The following is a 19,366-nucleotide window of genomic DNA, read 5'->3' on the forward strand; positions in this document are numbered from 1 at the left end:
AACATGGACCCCCTGAAAACATAAGAAGTGAGAGCAGGTGCCCAGGAGAAGTAAACATCCCGGTCTCAATTCAAAATCCTTACTGTGAATCTATTGGAGTTCCAGGAATGCTATTAGCGCCTCTCAGTGACATCAAAATGTCCACTATATCTCTATTGATTTTCAGTGGGAAATCGTTCTCGGACAAATTAATGAAGTAGTTCCATTTACTGTGCTTCAAGAGAACCCGTAAACAGCCGAGTTCTGCCTGCAAATGGGACAGTGTTCCCCTGGTGACGCTAGGAGCGACACTGACGGTAAAAATGTTTGGAAAACATCTGGCTATGTTTTGGACCGCTTGCCGTATCTCATTGGGACTATTTTTGTCGATGTGGATACAATAATAGTTCTGGGGTCTGTATATGGACCGGAGTAAAGTCTCGAACTGAAAAACGGAGTCCTTCATGATTATACTGTAAGCTATTGGGTTGTTGTTTTCTTTGGTTGTAAGCGGTCCTGTGATGTAACTGCGGTAGTATTTAAACTTGGCACACTTTTTGGTGAGGATATTATATTTCGATGTTGAGATAGCCTTTCTGTGATGCTGTGTATGTTTCGCTCGGGATAAAGCGACAACTGACCCTCTGAACAAAGATTCGCAGTTCATTACCATCTCCTTCACATTTTTTCGGAAGAATTTCGGTATGACGTCACCGCCATGCCAATCGAGATTGCCAATTGCCTTTCGACCGTTACTTATTTTCTTTGGATGAAATAACAAATTGTCTAGGTTTTGTTTTTTGTGATGTCTTCTCTTTTCCCGCCTTTTTTCGACCTCTCGCTTTTTCTCGATGTCATAGGAGATGTTGATGATAAAGAATATCAAGACCACCACCCCCAATCCCACGATAAGTGGTTTGGTAAGTACAGTCCCGGGATAACGCATCTGCAAAATGAACAAAGATCTTCAGTATGCAAGCTAACAGTAGATTAGCTTCTACTTTTATACTAATGTAACCTTAGTGTTGCATCTTTTCTATGAGACAATTGTGATTTTTTCCCCATGATGAAAATTGGACATGAACCTGCAACAATGCGCGTATGACCATATCTTGTTGGGTTTTTTTTTCCAAATGAGTTTAATTCTCACAGGTCGCCGTAGTTCAGTGGAAGCGTATGGGGCGCCAAATTAACATAAACTCAAATAATTGAAGATGTCTTCAATTCGTTTGATGCACTCTACAATTCATATTAAAGATATCTTCAAATAATTATGGATATCGTCAATTCTTAATTTTTGCGAACACTAATTGAATTGGTGATACAATGTAGCGTTATATATTCTGTTAAATTGATGTCCGCTATAATTCCAATTGCTACTCTTTTCAAATGAAAGGTGAAGATAACGAACAGTGATCAATCTCTTAATTCCTATAAGCAATACAAAATAGATAGTTGGGCAAACACGGACCCCTGGACACACTAGAGGTGGGATCAGGTGCCTAGGAGGAGTAAGCATGTGTGAAGTTAACGATATGTCGTTAGATGTCGCGGATTTTACCATGTAGAATTTGTGTCTGGGAGGAATGTAGCTATCAATGTTGCTGATTGTCTGGGAGGAATGTAGCTATCAATGTTGCTGATTGTCTGGGAGGAATGTAGCTATCAATGTTACTGATTGTCTGGGAGGAATGTAGCTATAAATGTTGCTGATTGTCTGGGAGGAATGTAGCTATAAATGTTGCTGATTGTCTGAAAGGAATGTAGCTATCAATGTTGCTGATTGTCTTGGAGGAATGTAGCTATCAATGTTGCTGATTGTCTGAGAGGAATGTAGCTATCAATGTTGCTGATTGTCTGGGAGGAATGTAGCTATAAATGTTACTGATTGTCTGGGAGGAATGTAGCTATCAATGTTGCTAATTGTCTGGGAGGAATGTAGCTATCAATGTTGCTGATTGTCTGAGAGGAATGTAGCTATCAATGTTGCTAATTGTCTGGGAGGAATGTAGCTATCAATGTTGCTAATTGTCTGGGAGGAATGTAGCTATCAATGTTGCTGATTGTCGGGGAGGAATGTAGCTATCAATGTTGCTGATTGTCTGGGAGGAATGTAGCTATCAATGTTGCTGATTGTCTGGGAGGAATGTAGCTATCAATGTTGCTGAGTGTCTGGGAGGAATGTAGCTGTAAATGTTGCTGATTGTCTGGGAGGATTACAGTTAACTTTCCTGCAGCATTAATTGTGTAAGTGCATCACCACCCAATTCTCTAACATGTTTTCATCAGAGGAAAATACTATTTAGGACGAGGTGCAGACCCCCTCTGCATTCTTGTTAAATACTCATGTGTAAAAAAAAATTACCATTTATAGATCAACTCTTAATTTTTGCCCTATCTTACCAGAATTGTGTTTTTTTTCTTTTGATCTGTTGAAAGACTTCTCCGCATTTACAAAGAAAAAATCTATGCCAAATCTAGCTCCCTTGGGATCCTGGTTAAAATAGGTCCTCAGTACCCCTTGCTTGTCGTAAGAGGCGACTAAATGGGGCGGTCCTTCGGATGAGACCACAAAAACCGAGGTGCCGTGTCACAGCAGGTGTGGCACGATAAAGATCCCTCCCTGCTCAAAGGCCGTAAGCGCCGAGCATAGGCTTCAATTTTGCAGCGGCAATGGTGACGTCTCCAAAGAATTCTCGAGTAGGGCGTCAAACGGTATTCAATCAATCATCCTTAGGCATATATTAAAATAGGCACCATTATATACAAAAGAGCACATGTGGAAGACAATGCATATGAACTAAATGTTTGTAAAATAAAAGACAACCAAGTGCAGTCCGTCACAGCCATAGTATTACACATTGTGTGTATAGTACAACTTAGATGGGGAAATCCCTGGTTGGTACGTACTGCACGTGTAAAGTTGGAGTCCGAGTAGTAGGTTACTGTGCCCATGTTTCCAGTGTACTCTGGTACGTCAGGTTACAACAGCTAAGGAGCATTGCGTATTCACTATGTATATATTTACAATATTGACTGTTGCTAAGGAGTATATTGCGTACTCGCTATGTATATATTCACAATATTGAATATGTTGCTAAGGAGTATATTGCGTAGTCACTATGGAATGGACATTAAACACTTCAAAACATGTATATATTTAAAAAAAAATAAATTATAGAATGCGTGGTAATCCAATGAGAAGTTCATAAAATGTAACCATTCTTGTTTGAAAATTTGAACTTTTATCATAGTTGCATTTGAAATATTTATTAAAAAGAACATCAATTGTTGATATGTTTAGTACGTTGCTAGGCAACCATATCAAAGTAAATAATGTGGGGTTTTCATTCACACACATGCGTACTACAACTGGAAAGGGAATGGGTAAATTTGAAGATGGTGCCACGAAGGCCTCTTGTCCTATTTAGAGTCCGTTAAAGCGAAAGCTCAAAGTTCATTGAAGAAAAATACAGTATTCAGCTTTTGGATTGCATTCAAGCATTGTTCAAATTCACATAAGGGAGGGGACCAATCTAATTAAAATTAGAGGTTCTAACATCTAATTTTAGTTTGTGTAGCGAATATATGAGCGGATCTAACATCTAATTTTAATTAGATTGGGAGGGGACAAAAAGGGTGGGGGCACAAAAATTTGTGTGTCCCCACTTCTTAACGAACGAACTGGGCCACGCTCCCCGTTGCCCTTGACAATCTCTACCCAGAGTTATCGTTCCCGCTATGCTCCACTAATACCTCTGTTAACGTCTAAAAAGTATATCAAAATGTACTAAAACTAACTTAGCATATCAATATCTAAGCAAATCAAACACTTGTTTGAATTTTTTAAAAGCAGAAGATGGTAAATACGAGACACCTGAGCGAATTAAAAGGTTTATATAGATAATTCATTCATTCATTAATAAATAATCTATTTAAAATAATCATAGAATTCGTTGTCTTTGTGAACCTACTTTAAGATTTAAAGCTTAAAACTAAAACTCGTAAAATCATTATTTATGATGCAATAGGTAAAAGTAAGTTTTTCCAAGAATCTTGACATTTAGACGTTGACAGAGGTGTAGCGTAGCGTAATACGCCCTCTGCATGGTGAGAAATGTTGAGAATATATGGTTGAAGTGCATTAGATTAGAATTAGAACGAGTTACACCCCTTATCAAAACAAATACTTTTGCGTACATGTATTTGTATGAACAACTTGATTGGTACTATGTTGCATGCCGATCGATTATGAGTTCCATCGATGTTTCAAACTATGATTTTAAAAGGGGCTTAAGGAAATGAAGACGAATATTGTTTTCTTTGAAAAACGATAAGTGATTTTAGTGAAGGGTTTTACCTGTATCTTTGGGAGTATTTCTGAAACCGACATATGTTAGCCCCCCCCCCCCAAAAAAAAAAAAAATCCGTTATACCTGATTCACACGCACGTGTAGCATTTCCACGTATAATAAACAATGGATACGTCATAGAGAATGTACATTCAACAAGCAAATTAAGGCTGTAATTCAACACATATGCTCTAAATACAATCGATCAAAAAACACGAAACAAAATCGTCTAAAATAAACATCAGTGTAAAACTTTGATAAGAAGATCAGTTCTCACGGAATGTTTGTAAGATCAGTTCTCGTGGATGCAATATAATTACTCACCTGTCTGCGCTGAGACAATACTCCACGTGGCTAAATGATCTACGATGTAAACATATAGAGAAAAAAAAAAAGATCCCGCACTCACGCGGAAACAATCAGCAAGCGCACTTGACACGTATTAAAACATTACCTAGGGCTGTGCAGTCCAGTGAACTGTAAAATATCAGGTCAAATCAATCAGATGCAACAGGTGCTTGTATTTTATTTTATTTTCTCTTTCTGTGCGCAACGTCTCCGAGTGAAAAATTCTCGAGCGAGACGTTTAAGAAAGATACAATCAATCTTTCTGTGCGTGAGAGAGAGAGAGAGAGAGAGAGAGAGAGAGAGAGAGGGGGGGGGGGGGGAGCGCAATTTCAGTCAAATAGGATAAATGGATTAATTAAAGGGACTGGTTCACGCTTTTTTTCAAATGTTTTTACAATTCATGCATAGTGCATGCAAGTATTGACTTAAGAAGTACAGTTTTGGAGACTTCGTAAATTCAATTAAGGAGCTGCATATTGATATTTTCAATATTAAATTCGTGCAATTAATTACTAAATGTAGATTTAGAAATGCTAATGTTAACTTTAGTTTCTCTTTTAAGCTATGCAGTAATTTGTCTCTGCCAGTCATCCTTACAACCAACATTAAAAAGATAATTATCCTAGAGTCTAGTGTTTAGCTGCTAACAGAATTTTATTTATATTACATGTATAAGGTGGGAGTTAAGAATTGCACCCCTTACCACCCCCCCCTTTCACCACCACCACCACACACACCATATCATATGTACAGGCTTACTGAAGTACAATGTGTTAAGTTTGAGTGTGTTTTAATACATAGTCGTTCAATGCTACGCTAATTCTCAAAATTTAGATGAACATAACTCTGATCAAAAACGAATCTCTCTTAAGTTGGCGTACACGACTTGTTCATTAAAAAAAAACAACTAAATTATAGAAACCATCTTCTACAAATCAGGCAATGCTATCTATATAGATTAACCGAATGCACAAAATATACGAATACAATTGCGAAATTTCCCCCTCCTCCCTGATCATGCTTATAAATCATTGTACTATCAATCACTACAAATGACCCTCTTTTACGTCACCGAAAACTCCGCGCTACTTAATGAGTAATATATGCCCAACTTTATTTCGTCATTGTCAGGTTTACCGACTTTGTTTCTCGCCTCCCATTTTTTTTTTATCCAAGGGAATCTATTTTCTCTTCCTGGACGATTCACCAGATCTGACTTAATTTACATGTTCAGATTTTTTAAGTACATGTACATATATTTGTAAGGTAAGAGAGTCTAATGTCATTACTATAGGACGTTAAATTTGAATTTAGTGATGCAGTGTACAGATAATCGACGTTTTTTATTTTTTATTCATTTTTTGAAAAATATCTATACTTAAAAAAATGTCATCCTATAATTAAACAAACTATTCACGAATTGTTTATAGGCAGACAATACTTTTGATTATAGATATTTAAAACGCCCAGTGTTATAATCAGAACGGTTACTTTATGTTTGTTTTATCTTTCGGAAATGTTTAACTGTAGTTCAGGTATACTACATGTAATACTGAGTATTTAGTTTCGAATTTTATACAAGTAAAATGGCTATATGCTCTAAATGTTTGCAGGCGGATACCAGGCGAATGATGATCTCTAGTTTTTCTGTACTGGTGGTAGTCTTCACACTGATTTTCCAGATTTTAGAGACAGGTAAACAGAATTTTGCATGTGTATCTATTTACATGTTCATTGTTTTTATCTGTGATATCTTTACAAATTGAAATGATAGCCATTTCCCCGTGAATGCGTTTCAGCTGCAATAATGGTGTACAATGCACGTATGAATCTTGATACATAAGTAAATGCTACAAGTCTATTTCAACGATTGGGAATTCTGACAGAAATGAAAGTAGAATGCAAATTAAAAAATAAACTTTTTGAAAATACATGAGGGTATGAAATGCAACGCGCATGTTAACGCGCTTCATTAGTATCCCGGCGTGAGGCGTCAGTTCATACCCTCAAGTATTTTTAAAAAAAAAAAATTGAATTATTTCTTAAATGAATTGCACGGCTAGATTATTACAAGCAAATAATAATAGTTTTTTTTTTAATTTGATGGAATTCTCCCCCCCCCCCCCCCCCCCCCCCCCCCATTTTCTCTACAGCATGTACTTTTCACTGACGCAGTTAAAAAAAAAAGTTTCATGAAAAACAAAGTTTAATGAAGTAGAAAATGGGGTTTTAAAATACATGAATATATAATGAACGTTACAAATTCAAACACAAAATTTTTGTTGGCCTGTAATTACACCAGGAATTTATCTATTTTTATTAATTTATTTTGCAGGTGGGGTAGAACGATTCGGAAGAAGCTGTGTGCGGTACAAGTCTTCAGAGATACCGGATATATCCTCCGTGTTGGGCAGAGACCGGTACTGTCAGAAACACGAGGATTACCACTACTGCAAACTATGGCAATGTGCGAAAACCGGACCGGAATGTACTCAAAAGCGACCGGGAAATAATTGTTTCTACTGTGAAGGTAACAAAAATGTTCATCTCTTTAACTAAGTAAGCTACACCCACAAATAGATTTTAAAATATTTTCAGCCACATTAATGGTATATGCATCTCCCAATCTTTCTTGGGCTGGCAGAAATGTTTAATGCACTTCGTACAAGACAAAAAACCAGTTGAATCTTATAATATATTACAGGGACATGCAACATAGGTGGATACGTCGTCCAGTTAGGCGATCGCGTTTCCCACCCAGACGGCGTGAACGTGTGCACATGCGGTGCATACAATCACGTGAGCAACTGCACGGATGTCCTCCCTCCTCTCAATAAGATCTGCAGCGGGGAACAAGTCCAACCCGTGCGTAATGCAGGCCGGGGGGTGCTTCCACCCAGTCGTGCAGGTGCGCGGCAGGTAAACTTCCGGAGACCCATAGTGCACGTGCATGGTCCAGTGATCCCCGTCCGAGTGGTTAAAGTCCCCGTGCTTCCTGTGGTTAAAATCCCTCCACCGAAGGTCATTAGCATCATCACTCCTAGAACCCTACTGGTCCCCGTGGTACCGATCAGAAGACCAATGGTAGTCTTCAGGAGGGGGGCAGGGAAATAATGAATGATGAGCCCGACCACCACTACCAGTTAATGAGCTGTATAAAAATACAGTGATGGAAAACTGCGCAGAAGTTAACTTACAATCGACATATACCATAGGATTGTCATCCGAAAATGAATGACTCTATGTAGAACTAGTGAGTGATGGATTGTTTACAAAGCCTTCACTGGACATGTAGTAAACAATGTATAAAGGTGTTATAATCAATGTGTACAATGTTAAACAAATAAATATCGTGTTTTATTGGATGATCAATTAAACAAATATATTTTAAAAATAACAGCTAACATTAATGTAAATCAAAATAAATTTTATGGAATAATTGTAAAATACAAAAAGTAAACATAATTAACTGAAATGGACGGAACTTTATATCACCAAGCTAAATAAAGTACTGTCATAAATATATTTCCTTTGTACTGTAATAAATATATTTCCTTAGTACTGTAATAAATATATTTCATAACTTCAATAAAAATATATCTTCAGTCTCACAGGACATATTACATGAATTGAAATTACTAAAAATAATATCCCCTCCCTCTAATTGTTCAACGGGACAGTCTACTGAAAATCTGGAATACTCCATAACAAAAGATATCTGTAAATCATATACCTGTGTGTGTATGTGTATATATATATATATATATATATATATATAAATCCCCTCATAATGAGTGTCTACAAGCTTTTTCTATGAAGTCCCATAGTGACCTTGACCTTTAGATACCAAAATCAATAGGGTTCTTCCTCTCTTGATAACAAAGCTACATTTGAAGTATCAAATCAATCGAGCAACAAATGTGACCTGTACAGTGTATACACTTTGACCTTTTGACCCCCAAATCAATAGGATTTTTCCTCTCTACTCATGGAGTAACAAATCAATCGGACAAAAACTGTGTCCTCTAGAGTGTCTACAATCTTAACTTTACACACACACTCACATACTAATTACCCCCCCCCCCCCCCCCCCCCCCCCCCCCACACACACACATACATACTAATTACCCACACACAAAAACTGTGGTCTGTAGAGTGTATACATTTTGACCTTTTGACCCCCGAAATCAATAGCTTTTCACACACACTCACATACTAATTACCCACACACTCACATACTAATTACCCACACACACTCACATACTAATTACCCACACACAGTCCCGTTACCATGTACCCTCTCACAATGAATTGCAGGGGGATAGTTAATTAAGTCTACAGTAGATGACTTCAAAGATGTAAACATAAGGCAAGTAAATTGATTTAAAAATAAAATATCACAATTGTAATATTTCAGCAGTACCGATTATAATGCATGTATATATAAGTATACTAACAAGCATATTTTCACTACAGTAAAACATGGTTACAGCGAACACACTTAAAACGAATTCACGCTTATAGCAAAGTGATTTTCATTCTCTGTAGTTTTAAAACAAATTAAGAACTCGTCAAATAAAACGAATAATATTTATAACGTATCAGAATTGTTCATCCCTAGCACTTTGCTGTAAGCGTGTTTTACCGTTTTCAGTTAATTAAAGTTTTATCATTATGCATGCTTCTGTACATACAGAACACTATTAGGTCTTGCTATCAAAGTAACCAATTAACATCTTTTGATCTACAGTTGAACTTCAGTATCTTGAACATCGATATTTCGAATACCATGGATATTTCCAAGTGAGTTGGAAGTCCCAACTAGAACATTTTCATGTATCTCAAATCCTCGGATATCTCGAAGTGTTTATCTTGTTCCCATCAAGATAATGAGGTTTGACTGTATAATACTTGTTTTATTTATCAGCAGTTTGAAATATTTCGGATGTCTGTTTAGTAATTCACAGTGATCTTGGGTTGTATATAATCACATGTATCAGAACAATGATAAGGCACTGCCAAACTAACAATGCTTTAGGACAGAATGACCAAACAGCATATGTATGTGCACTTCCTGTTCAGTTGCTAAAAATCTTCAAATGCTGATGCTCACATTAATATGTCACCAATACTCCCAATCATCCCTGTGTCACTTGCTCGGCATTGGATTATTATTTTTTTTTTTTGCACAAAGTCGTGAAGGGAGATCACTCTGCCAGATGTCGGAGTCGTTCGTTAATTTCTTTTTCCTTCTGCAGGAGTGTGTTGGAGTATTTCTTAAAGGTTTCAAAATCCTACAACAAAAGCAAATATGTCACTTGGAATCAATCTTCTAAAGTATGAAATGTTGAAAAACAAAAGTATGTTACATTTGGATAAAAAAAATCAGTCTTGGTTCAGAATGGTTGGTTGGTTGGTTTCGTAAGCCTTAGCTTAGTATTAAAGTGTGAAGTGTATAGTTTACTAACCCTCATTACTTCTTTACAGCGTGCTTCAGTCGAGCTGAGTTCGTCTCGTAATTTCCGCACCTGCAGATTAGCATTAACTGTAGCTGCCTCTCTCCTGTAAACAGTAAATTAACAGAGATTAAATGTCCGGTAAACAGAGTGGATTAACAGAGGTTAAATGTCCTGTAAACAGTGGATTAACAGAGATTAAATGTCCGGTAAACAGAGTGGATTAACAGAGGTTAAATGTCCTGTAAACAGTGGATTAACAGAGATTAAATGTCCGGTAAACAGAGTGGATTAACAGAGGTTAAATGTCCTGTAAACAGTAAATTAACAGAGATTAAATGTCCGGTAAACAGAGTGGATTAACAGAGATTAAATGTCCGGTAAACAGAGTGGATTAACAGAGGTTAAATGTCCTGTAAACAGTGGATTAACAGAGATTAAATGTCCGGTAAACAGAGTGGATTAACAGAGGTTAAATGTCCTGTAAACAGTAAATTAACAGAGATTAAATGTCCGGTAAACAGAGTGGATTAACAGAGATCAAATGTCCTGTAAACAGTGGATTAACAGAGATTAAATGTCCTGTAAACAGTGGATTAACAGATTAAATGTCCTGTAAACAGTGGATTAACAGAGGTTAAATGTCCTGTAAACAGTGGATTAACAGAGATTAAATGTCAATGGAAACACTTAACTTTGTTGTCATGGCATTGCTAAAATTCTGTAACAAAGTGAATACTGTGTTAACTTTGTTGTCATGGCATTGCTAAAATTCTGTAACAAAGTGAATACTGTGCATATATTAGTAGTTACTGACATTTATAAAGAAAACCACATAATTATATTATTTTGATATCCAGTACAGTCTACTCCACTTATATTGAAGTTAGTTATATTGAACTATCTGTTATATTGAAGTTAAAATAAATCCCCAATAACATTATTTATATGGAGTTCATGTTAATTTTAGATTGAACAAACAATTCTGGTTGGTCCCCCTGAATTTCAATATATCTGGAGTAGACTATATAGTGAAGCAATAATGATGAAATTAATGGGTTTGCCCTGTTTTGACTAGTACTATGCTGAAATGAATCTATATGTACAATATATTCAGTTACAAACAAATGCAGCATTTATTCTCATTCATTAGATCCTTTGATCCATTATTAAATATTACATAGTTTGATGTACAAGGTGTCAAAAGTAAGTCAATATGCATATGTATGAATTAATTCTAGTATCTAATTGGTCGGTATTCTCATCTTATATGAAGAAGTGAAAATAAATTAATTCCGTGATTGATATTCAATTTTTATTTTTGATTTAATAATGTCGTGTGGAAAAGTTCATTATAGTTATTGTACAGTAACACTTGCTTGTAAAGAAATGAATTAAAACAAAACCTGATTTACATAAAGATGTGAAGATCAGTTCCCAGTTTTAATATTACAACATAGCTATATCTAAATATAAGGAATCTCTGTCACAAGGAATTAAAACAAGGCATCGCCTTTCAGACAAATTTTACTTTGTACTTTAACAATAAAAAATATATTTGATATCAAAACTCCCTCTGCATTACTCTGTATGTTGATACACAAAGACTGAAAGTGCCTGTGTATCCAAAACAGTATAATCAAATTGACATCATTTCCATGCAAAAACAAGAGGTCCATGAGCCACATCACTCACCTCAGTCATCTTGGGCCATATTTAAAGATTTATATATTTGTATGTCAAATTCCCTATTGTGGCCCCATCCTTTCTCCGGGAACATGATTTTAACAAACTTGAATCTGCATTATGCCAGGAAGTTTTCATGTAAATTCATTCTTTCCTAGCCCAGTGGTTCTTGAGAAGTTTTTTATAAAGATTTTCCCTATATATTTGTATGCAAACTTCAATCCTCTATTTGTGGCCCCATCCTACGCCTAGGGGTCATGATTTTCACAAACTTGAATGAGCACTATGTCAAGAAGGTTTTATGTAAATTTCAGCTCTTCTAGTCCAGTGGTTCTTGAGAAGATTTTCAAACGACCCCAGTCTCGTGGGGAACTGGGTTATAATAGGTCCTCAGTACCCCCTTCCTTATTGTTAGAGGCGACTAAATGGGGCGGTCCTTCAGACAAGACCACAAAAACCGAGGTCTCGTGTCACGATAAAGATCCCTCCCTGCTCAATGGCCATATGCGTTGAGCATAGGCCTAAATTTTGCAGCCCTTCACCGGCAGTGGTGACGTCTCCATATGAGTGAAATATTCTCGAGAGGGTCGTTAAACAATATTCAATCAATCAAATGACCCCACCCAATTTTTACATTTTTGGGATTATCTCCCCTTCGAAGGGGGCATGGCCTTTTATTTGAACAAACTTGAAAGCCCTTCACCCAAGGATGCTTTTTACTAATTTTGGTTGAAATTGACCCAGTCTTTCTGGAGAAGAAGTCAAAAATGTAAAAGGTTACAGACGGTAAGACAGACAGATGAACAGATGATGGACAACAGGTGATCAGAAAAGCTCTCTTGAGCTTTCAGCTCAGGTTAGCTAAAAAAAAAAAAAAAACACCCCTTTTAAGAGACATGCAATATAGAAAAGATGTAGCTGACCTCAAATTTTATTTAAGCAGACTACAGTGATGTGTATTAAAATTACTGGTAATTCTACAAATTCTGAATAGCCATTTCTTCCCTAGTCAACAAGACTGAAATCTTACTGACCCTGTTAAACAATAACTAAGCTGTTTTATAAAGAAACAAGTGTGTTGTTTGTGAAGGCATCAGAAAATGTGACTGTGACAACAAAATGATGAAGTGATGGTGGTAAGCCTTACTGTCTCACAAATCCTGAGGAGCCAAAGACACAAAGAACACTCGCTATAAAGTCACACACTTCATTCAGTATAAAAATTTATGCTACTATCAGGTACATTTATATGATTTGTAGAAAACAAATTAAAAGTCATTTTAAATTATCATATTAGAAAAAACTGGTGATTTTTAAAATATGAATTGCATGTTACATGTACCACATGATGAATAACCCTGAAAGAATGTTTGTATACACTTATCATTCTTGAAAATTCTGATTTTGGGCAAATTTAGAAAACGGTGATCTTACTCAAATTTGTCTTCCATGCTGCGGATTGATTTCTCCATCTCCTCCATCTTTTTCTGTAGCTTCTTGTTTTCAGATTGTTCTTTCTATAATAAATAAAAAAAATTCAATTCATGTAGGCATTTATCCAGTACAAAGTATGCCTGGTAATAATTATAAAAGTAGAGATATTGCTTTATCTGGAAAGAGTCTCAGAGCACTCGGAAAAGATCATAACATTTGAGGTCTGTGTAACGGCCAGCATTGCTACAATAAAAGACCCTCCTCTTCATTATTCCAAGGTAAGGGAATAAATCTGGTTTTACAAGACGTGTGTGAGTGTGTTTTGTGTGTGTGTTTTGCATGTGTATGTTTGAGTGTGTGTTTTGTGTGAGTGTGTTTTGTGTGTGTGTGTTTGAGTGTGTGTATTTTGTGTGAGTGTGTTTTACCTGAACAATTCTACTCGTCTGTAAGGTGAAGTTGACTTGCCTGAATATTTTTACCTGTTTGTGAAGTGGACTCACCTGAGTAATTTTACCTGTTTGTGAAGTGGACTCACCTGAGTAATTTTACCTGTTTGTGAAGTGGACTCACCTGAGTAATTTTACCTGTCTGTGAGTTGACTTACCTGAATAATCTTTCCCCTTTGCATGGCAAGGTCTAGCAGTTCATCCTTCTCCTTCGTGAGGGACTGGATTTTGGTTTGAGATTCCTGATCAGCTGATCTTTTGTTATCCAGCTGGTTCTGTAACTTATAATTAGCACCTGCATAAACGAAATTTATTAATGAATTTCAATAATTTTCAAGAGGAATATATACTCATGGAATGACATGGTTTGAATCAATTTCATTCAATTTGTAAATGCCAAATTAAGAAATTCAGTGACCTATCGCAGTGACCTATCATCTTTTACCTCTACGCCAAATGAAAATGATTTCTGTGGTTTCATTTAAATTAAAGAAATTGTAATGTTATTTTTGAGAAAAAATCTCAGGATATGTATATTCCTTAGTGAATGTGGACCTCATATCTGCATATGGCATCATTCCTTCCTTAGAGCTATGCTTTTAACAACCCCACATACAGACCCTGAAGCATACTACTACACTACTTGCACGGAACGGTACGAAATGATTCTTGCATGGAACAGTGAACAGTTTGCATAAAATGCTGAACGGTCTGCACGGAACGGTGAACAGTTTGCACGAAACGCTTCGCACGAAATGCAGACCACTTTGTAGGCGTGGCTTGCACGCTTTGTGAACAGTCTACACAAAACAGTAGGTGTGGCCTGCACGCTTTGATTTCTATATATTATTTGGTTCGTCCTGGGTTAGGGCTATTCCAGAAATAAATACATGGGGGGGGGGGGGGGGGGGGGGGGGGTCGGGAGGCACCTTTTGTATACACCAAGCACCCATAAAAAAAAAAAAAAAATTACCCCATGACCCATCAAATTAATAAACTCATTTTACAATGACCCATCTAATAAAAAAAAACTAACCAGACACACCACAAAAATATTTTTAAAAATGAAAACGGTACAAATCTCGCGAGGTTTTCGGGACAAATATTCTAGTCAATGACGCGGTAATGCCTGTGCGACATTGTATCACAGTAGTTCTGAAGAAACGATGTCACATCAACAATCAAAGGCATCTATGGCGGGAATGTTGGAAAGATTGGGAGTCCAAACGATGCTATTATCATGAAATGGGTATGGATATGTTTTTCCACGAATCGTTCGTCTTCTAATGGAGCCCTCGCCCGGAGGCCTCTACATCACCATCACACCGACTGATAAATATAACGCATCGGTACCCTCGTATAAATCAACTAAGGTTTGCCTATTTTTATTAGAAAACGGAATACCTATTGGTTTCAAAATATTCCCAAAATCGATGCACTGTAAACTGTAATAATCTACAGAACAGAGTTCGCCGCCATCACGTCCAAAGGGACCCTACTAAACGCGCCTCTAATTTGAAGAGTGCCGTAATGGAAAGTTATGCGCTGCAAAGAGCGACAACTCGAATAGTTCTATGTTACTTCCGATTTCCGATTTCGAAAGCACGTTTTCAAGTTTCCCTCCGACTTTTTGTAACCAACACGACAAGAGCGACAATAAAAATATCCTGAAAACTCAACACCCACGTGGCACAAAATAAAACAATAGAAACTACCCACTACCCATAATAAATATTTTTTTAACAGTCCAACCACGGACCAATTAAAATATGAAAAAATACAACCACCCACACAAAAAAATATCGTTTGCCGCCCGACCCCCCCATTTGATCATTTCTGGAACAGCCCTTAGTTTAAACAAGGAATAGTTTCAATATAATGACAGTATTCTAGGTATTAAAAAAGGTTGAGAAAGAAATGATAATGATTCATTTTAACATGATTGCTCATGTCCAACGCGGTAAATCTAATTTTTACTTATTAGATCAATGACTTATAAACATGTTGGAATGAAAACAAAGGAATATTTTTTTTTATTTCGGAAATAAAAGAAAAATATGCAAAAATCATATTGTCACGAAATATTGATTAATCAAATTTTATTGATTCATTGCTCTATTAAATTCATTGAAACTGAAAATGAAATGGTCCCGTCTGTTTCGCTATTTTTGTACATTCATTCTGAGTGTAGTAATACATTTGCTATTTGTATACTCCAGGCCTGTGGCTGAAATGTTGAACGGTCTGCACGGAACGGTGAATGGTTTGCACGGAATGAAATGAAACGCTTTGGAGGTGTAGTAGCACCCTTCAGGGTCTGTATCACCTGCTTTTTATTTGGAATCTACACTACGTGAGAATTTCATTTGACAAATTGAATATTCTACACTACGTGAGAATTGCTTTTGATTCGACGAATTGAATATTCTACACTACGTGAGAATTTCATTTGACAAATTGAATATTCTACACTACGTGAGAATTGCTTTTCATTTGACGAATTGAATATTCTACACTACGTGAGAATTGCTTTTCATTTGATGAATTGAATATTCTACACTACGTGAGAATTGCTTTTCATTTGACGAATTGAATATTCTACATTATGTGAGAATTGCTTTTCATTTGACGAATTGAATATTCTACACTACGTGAGAATTGCTTTTCATTTGACAAATTGAATATTCTACAATTATACATGAGAATTACTTATATAAAACTTCCAATTTGAATTTTTTTTAAAGATTCTTTTCCATTTGTTTCCCCCTATCAATATTTGGATTTCATTGTTGATACCTTTAAATTTATCATGACATCACTAGACACAGATCATTTTCCTTATCAACAGCTTACAATTCATCCTTTCATGACATTTTAATTAGATGATTTTTCTGACCTTTTAACCTTTCCTCTGCCTCTTGGAGTTTGCTGTTGAGGTTTTTTACGTCAGTTTTATACTGTTCCTGTAATGTCTCCACCTTCCTCTGCAGTTCCTGTTCCTGGACCTTCAGATCTTGAATACTCTGTCTGGGTAATACATAACATCAAAATAAAACACATGACTGTTTATTTCCCCTCACCCTCGCTGAGTCTAAACTAAGCCCAAAAGTCTAAATATTTTTTTTTTTAATTGAGTTTATTTTTAATTCCCAGAAAACGGAAATATGTATCAATATACCTCATGACAAACATGTATTGCTATAAACCAGGACTCAGTTGCACGAAGCTTAGTCAACTTTAACTGACAGTTAACTTGCCATTAAATTGAACATTTATTTTATAGCATTAACTTGAAGTTGACTGTCAGTTAAACTTAACTAACTTTTGTGCAACTGGTCCCAGATCTATATATCAATACAAAACAGTGAGAGACCTGTATTGTTATAAAACAGTCAGTCTGAGAGGACATTGTAAAATCATTAATTAACACCTTCAATGTACATCGCCAATACCTTTGCCTGATCTCTTGACTACTGCTCTGTTCTTTTAAACCTGCAAGTCTTTTCTCCAAGTCCGCAATCTGCTGGTCTTTCTCAGTTATTGCACCCGAAAACAACCGAGCGTTTTCATCCCTGAGTCTCGAGTTTTCTTGTCGAAGATCTTGATTGGAGCGCTTGTATTCATCTTTAATCTTAATCATTTCCTGGTGATTCGATGCAAGCTCATCAAAACGTTTCTCAAGCAGTGTATTTTTTCTTATTTCTGCATTCAACATTTCCTGAGCATTGCCCCGAAATTCTATTAATTCTTTATTGATTCGCTCCAGGGTAGAAGACTTGCCCTGCACATCATCTGCTCTCTGTTTAAGGATCATAATCAGTTGACATTGCTCATCAATTCGGGATCTTAACATTGCATTTTCTTTCTTGTCATCTTCAGATAAATTCTTTAGTTTGTCTAGATTACTTTTCATATCTCCCATATCCTGAAAATGTATGAAAAGTGGAGAGAATTAAAAATCAGATTGAAAGTTAAATCATGTATATTTAAGTCGTAATTACAATTTAATGAATTCAGTGATCTAATTGAATATTCTATCTCTCTGTCAGGTTGTATGCTGATTATATGTACATGTATACATTTATATCGTCGACTGCCCTATTTCGGTGACTGACCAGAATCTGTGACCTTTTGTTTACATGTACGCGTTGTCGTTTCTAGGTGTTGATTACGTCATCAATTTCGCCGTAGTGTTTGCAAACATACAGAGCACGACTTCAATTTTTTCCGAAAATGAACTACTAGAAGGAGAGTGTGCAAAAAATCAACATGAGCACCCCAAAAATAAGTCCATTTACTTATTACTTTTTCAAATTAAAATAAAGTATACCAAAAGTCTAGAATTCTACACTATATTATTCTATTAATTGATGTTTTGTTGCACATTTCTCCTGTATATACGTTTTTACAGTTACAAACTTTTGGCAAACTTATATCAACAATGGTCACCGAAATAGATGACGTCACCGTTTTAGGAGCACAATATGACGTTTTTTGTTACGAAAATATATTCAATTAACGTACCAATGGATTTGGAATTTTTGGATGAAAGTAAAGGAATTTAATTCCTCTAAAGGTAGGTGTATTGTTTATTTATTTAATCCAAGTGATTAATGAAGAAATCGCCGTTTATCACTAAGGTCACCGAAAATGGTCAGTCGACGATATGTATTTTTATGCTGCCCCTTTCGGCTCTATGACCTACAGGGTTTTGACAAAATCTAAGCAAACTGGTATACCAGTTTGCTTAGATTGTGTCCGAATCAAAACCTTGTGTCATGACCCTTGATTGAAAATAATGGAAAATTCAATGAGTGACTCATCCATGGATACAGAGAGCACACAAAATCCACAACATTAACGCTTCAATACAACACTATATAATCCAATATAACACATTCCAGTACGCCTAGTTCAAGTAGTTAAACAATATTATATAAACAATAACATGTCGGCACACAATCAAAAGCAGTTATACCCGCTCGCTGTTATTCACCAAGTCACGGATATCTTTAGGATTTCTTGTGTTCGACATTTTGTACCCTAATTTCTTCACACCATAATTAAAAGACAAAGAAAAATGTGAATGACGCGATGACACAAATCCGAAATCGCTAAAGCAGTAAAGAGTAAACAAACAGGACTTCTTTGCTGTTGTTCACAAAAATTAGAGTTATCGCTTGGGTGGGTGTAAATGTAGTCCGGAATGATAAGCGGTAAATGTAGTACGGCCGAAAGCCGAAAATCCCGGATAGCGATTTTTTTCTCTCGAGATTTCTCTTTGAATGCTGCATGTAAGAATACACAATCTGCAGAGGTTACTGTTTGTAACATAGGTACATAAAAAAATATAAACTTTTTCTGAAAATTCTTCTACAAAAGTACCAAACGAGAGTTTTCACTTGCCAAAAAGTGGTAAATCTAGTACATTTTATAAATGTCGGAACCGGCCAAACACGGTCGAACACACTGACCGATTTCCACAGCCCCTTTGTAAACACTGGGTTTTAAATAATTCAATTCATGCAATAATATTGATTAAGACTACATTTTATGTTTCTATGATTATTTCCACAACACAGAATCATAAAAACTGCTGTACTTTGTGATCGTGATATCATTTTAATCGGAACAAGTAAGTTCCCTTAGTTTGGTAAATTCGTAC

The 19,366-nt window shown here is 36.2% G+C and overlaps 3 protein-coding genes across 6 annotated transcripts in view; 1 reads left to right on the plus strand and 2 right to left on the minus strand.

Moving 5' to 3' along the window:
- The window catches only part of LOC125667504 (N-acetyllactosaminide beta-1,6-N-acetylglucosaminyl-transferase-like), a 5,742-nt gene extending 963 nt beyond the window's left edge, over nucleotides 1–4,779 (minus strand). The window contains exons 1-2 of the mRNA XM_048901036.2: nucleotides 4,656–4,779; nucleotides 84–925 (exon numbers count right to left, since the gene is read on the minus strand). Coding sequence (XP_048756993.2) covers nucleotides 84–925 — 842 coding nt within the window. The 5' untranslated portion in view covers nucleotides 4,656–4,779. The remainder of the gene's footprint in view (nucleotides 1–83; nucleotides 926–4,655) is intronic.
- Nucleotides 4,780–5,791: 1,012 nt separating this feature from the next.
- LOC125667508 (uncharacterized) lies at nucleotides 5,792–8,274 on the plus strand. 4 transcript variants are annotated; one of them, XM_048901042.2, is made up of 4 exons: nucleotides 5,792–5,945; nucleotides 6,293–6,374; nucleotides 7,015–7,209; nucleotides 7,384–8,274. In XM_048901042.2, the coding sequence occupies exons 2-4, from the start codon at nucleotides 6,308–6,310 to the stop codon at nucleotides 7,791–7,793; spliced, it is 672 nt and encodes a 223-aa protein (XP_048756999.2). In that variant the 5' UTR covers nucleotides 5,792–5,945; nucleotides 6,293–6,307; the 3' UTR covers nucleotides 7,794–8,274. The 4 variants fall into 4 exon arrangements, with proteins under 4 accessions (XP_048756999.2, XP_056008063.1, XP_056008062.1 ...); XM_056152088.1 differs by having other exon boundaries at nucleotides 5,814–6,214; XM_056152087.1 differs by having other exon boundaries at nucleotides 5,814–6,002.
- Nucleotides 8,275–9,048: 774 nt separating this feature from the next.
- Nucleotides 9,049–18,919, minus strand: LOC125667507 (coiled-coil domain-containing protein 89-like). Its single transcript, XM_048901040.2, has 7 exons — nucleotides 18,680–18,919; nucleotides 17,154–17,626; nucleotides 16,598–16,728; nucleotides 13,860–13,996; nucleotides 13,256–13,338; nucleotides 10,148–10,241; nucleotides 9,049–9,973 (listed from the first exon to the last, which is right to left on the minus strand). Exons 1-7 carry the CDS (start codon nucleotides 18,734–18,736, stop codon nucleotides 9,887–9,889), a joined length of 1,062 nt encoding a protein of 353 aa, XP_048756997.1. The 5' UTR covers nucleotides 18,737–18,919; the 3' UTR covers nucleotides 9,049–9,886.
- Nucleotides 18,920–19,366: the final 447 nt, after the last annotated feature.

The sequence above is a fragment of the Ostrea edulis genome, chromosome 10, assembly GCF_947568905.1.
Source record: "Ostrea edulis chromosome 10, xbOstEdul1.1, whole genome shotgun sequence".
Lineage (NCBI taxonomy): Eukaryota > Metazoa > Mollusca > Bivalvia > Ostreida > Ostreidae > Ostrea > Ostrea edulis.